This window comes from Littorina saxatilis, linkage group LG17 (genome assembly GCF_037325665.1).
Source record: "Littorina saxatilis isolate snail1 linkage group LG17, US_GU_Lsax_2.0, whole genome shotgun sequence".
Classification (NCBI taxonomy): Eukaryota; Metazoa; Mollusca; class Gastropoda; order Littorinimorpha; family Littorinidae; genus Littorina; species Littorina saxatilis.
The window spans coordinates 31,574,099-31,576,598 of NC_090261.1; the positions used below are offsets into that span (position 1 = coordinate 31,574,099).

At 43.8% G+C, this 2,500-nt stretch overlaps 1 protein-coding gene across 1 annotated transcript in view; it reads left to right on the forward strand.

The window, feature by feature from the left end:
- LOC138953253 (uncharacterized) overlaps positions 1-2,500 on the forward strand; it is a 158,551-nt gene that overhangs the window by 66,564 nt on the left and 89,487 nt on the right. Inside the window, exon 4 of the mRNA XM_070325052.1 lies at positions 491-672. Within this exon, the coding sequence (XP_070181153.1) occupies positions 491-672 (182 nt within the window). The remainder of the gene's footprint in view (positions 1-490; positions 673-2,500) is intronic.

The window sequence follows — 2,500 nt, forward strand, 5'->3', positions numbered from 1 at the left end:
AAGCAAAACTACCACCAAGCAGAAAATGAAACGTTTTCAGAGAAGACAAGCTAGTTATCAGCATAAAGCAAAACTACCACCAAGCAGAAAATGAAACGTTTTCAGAGAAGACAAGCTAGTTATCAGCATAAAGCGAAACCTCGTCAATATTTCGGGGCCCTTCCCCTACTACATGTTCAAATATGATCATTAATTACCCCCTCTTAACTTTGCACAGCGACAGAAAACTCATCATTCAACCGATCACGACGAAAAAATATGTTGACATGATCATAATTCTAAACAAAAACAGGAAAGATTAAGTTTATGGAACGTTTAATTATAGACGAAACAAAAACGTTCTCAATAAAGACGGTCCTTAATGATCGCGAAGTATTTTTAACCGAAAAACTTAGTGCTAACGCCTCGTGCGGCCAGCTTCGCCCAGTTTAAAACAGGCTTAAACTTAACTGTATTGAAATCATTTGGCTCCAATTTTTGCCTTCCTCAGCAGCCTCGCAAAACAAACTGACCTGGACCTTCCCAAACGATGTGAAGACCGATACGGACTTTGTCTACATCGAGATGGAGTGGCCCCGCCCCGTGCCCCAGCCCCAGGTCACCGAGCCCCACCCCATCATCTACACACTGCTTATGCGCGAGAACAACAATGCCTGGCAGCTGATTGGCCAGGTGAGTAGGTCACGTGGGCTGGCTTGGACTGACTGGATAGGCGATGATCGTGACGTGTTTCCGGTCGTTGGTTTGATTGGTGGAGAGGGGATGGATGTTGATGAGTCGTGGTTGGTTGGGTTGAGGAGTGTTATATTTGCTATGTTTGTTTGTTTGTTTGTTTCTTTCTTTCTTTCTTTCTTTCTTTTGTTTGTTTGCTTGAAGTGGTAAGCGTTTTGGGCTCAACGTTTTCGTTTTTTCAACGGTTGTGTGAATACGTTGACCTTTTCTTGTTTATTTGCTCGTGAGATTATGTGCTGCTCACGAAGATCGAGTAAAAAGGGAGAAAGAAGAAAGCTCCCAAAAAGAACAAAACCCCAAGCTTACTATTACTGTTGTTGTTGAACTCTTCCTGCTGACGTCAATAATATGAGCACAAAAAGGCGGCTTAAATCACCACAACGATGCTTTGTTCGCGTTCTACAAGAACCTTGAAGTTGAATCAAAACACATAATTATAGACAAAGGCGTGGCATTATAAGAGACTCTTGGCACATCAACCTTCTCACAAGGTTCCGCGATATATGACAAGTCTCTCTTCTCGTGGAGTCTTAGCCGGAAGGAGACAACACAGATTGTGAAACCTACTCTCCCTCCCCCATCCCCCAACCCCCCCCCCCCCCAACCCCCCCCCCCCCCCACCCCCACCCCTTGCCTTGCACAGACTATACACATTCCAGCATTGTGGCATGCAGAACTAATGCCGAGAGAAGAATATGGTTCACGAGAATCATGCCAGACAAAACGTGGGCCCAACTTTTTAAAGGCGAGACCGAACTTGACAAAGCCTTGCGGTTGGGTGCTCTTGGCAGTTTCTGGGTGGGAAGCTGGAGATTGAATCTTGTTCGAGTTCTGTTGACAGCGAAGTCGCAGGTTTTGTGTTGTTTGTTTGTTGTTGGATTTTTTAAAGGGCGGGGGCGAGGGAGGGGGGATGCGGAAGAGGAGTTGAAAGATACTGAGAGGTTTTTTTTCTCATTTGTTTCCCTTTGTTTCATTTTTTTTTTATTTGGGGCTGGTTGCGTATCGGTTTACGCAGATACTCGGAAAAACCGAGTTCCGTGAGCGACTCAGAGCACGTTATTTTAGGATTAACACTTTTCTACCCCACCTATGTTGACCAATATTGTTTTAGCCGAGACCAGCTGTGCCGCAGCAGGTCACTCAGAATGGTTATAATTGTGTAGAAACTGTGTAGCAACACGCTGGAATGCAGGCGTTACAGGAAGCGACTGAAATGACTGTGTGTACGGATATATCGATCCGTATTAAGTCGGATAGAGCCATATGAGTGGGTACGGATATATCCGTACCTGGGAGACAATGAGTTAATGAGACAATGAGTTAATGAGACAATGAGTTAATGAGACAATGAGTTAATGAGACAATGAGTTAAAAGATGCAAGTAGTCGTCGATATGAAAGTAGTGTTATCAGCCTCGTTAGTTTCTTTTTAATCATGAAGACTATAAATACTCGTAGACACAAGGCCGAACGTTGGGCTGAGACGTATGTCAGCTTTGGCGGTGTAGACACTGTACTAGATTTGATTTTTACTGGTTTAAACGGCGACAGTCAAGCTTCTTATCGACACGTGCTATCCGATCGTGGGTCAGTTACTGGTTGGTAAAATCTCCCATCTAAATAGCAATTAATAAATAGCATAACTCATAAACTCAATACTGACTAGTAGCGTTGTACCGTGTATTAACCAACTTCAGAGTCCTTATTCGCGTATCAATGACAGCGTTTAACCATGCATGACCTATATTTTTTTCATCAATGGTGTTCCC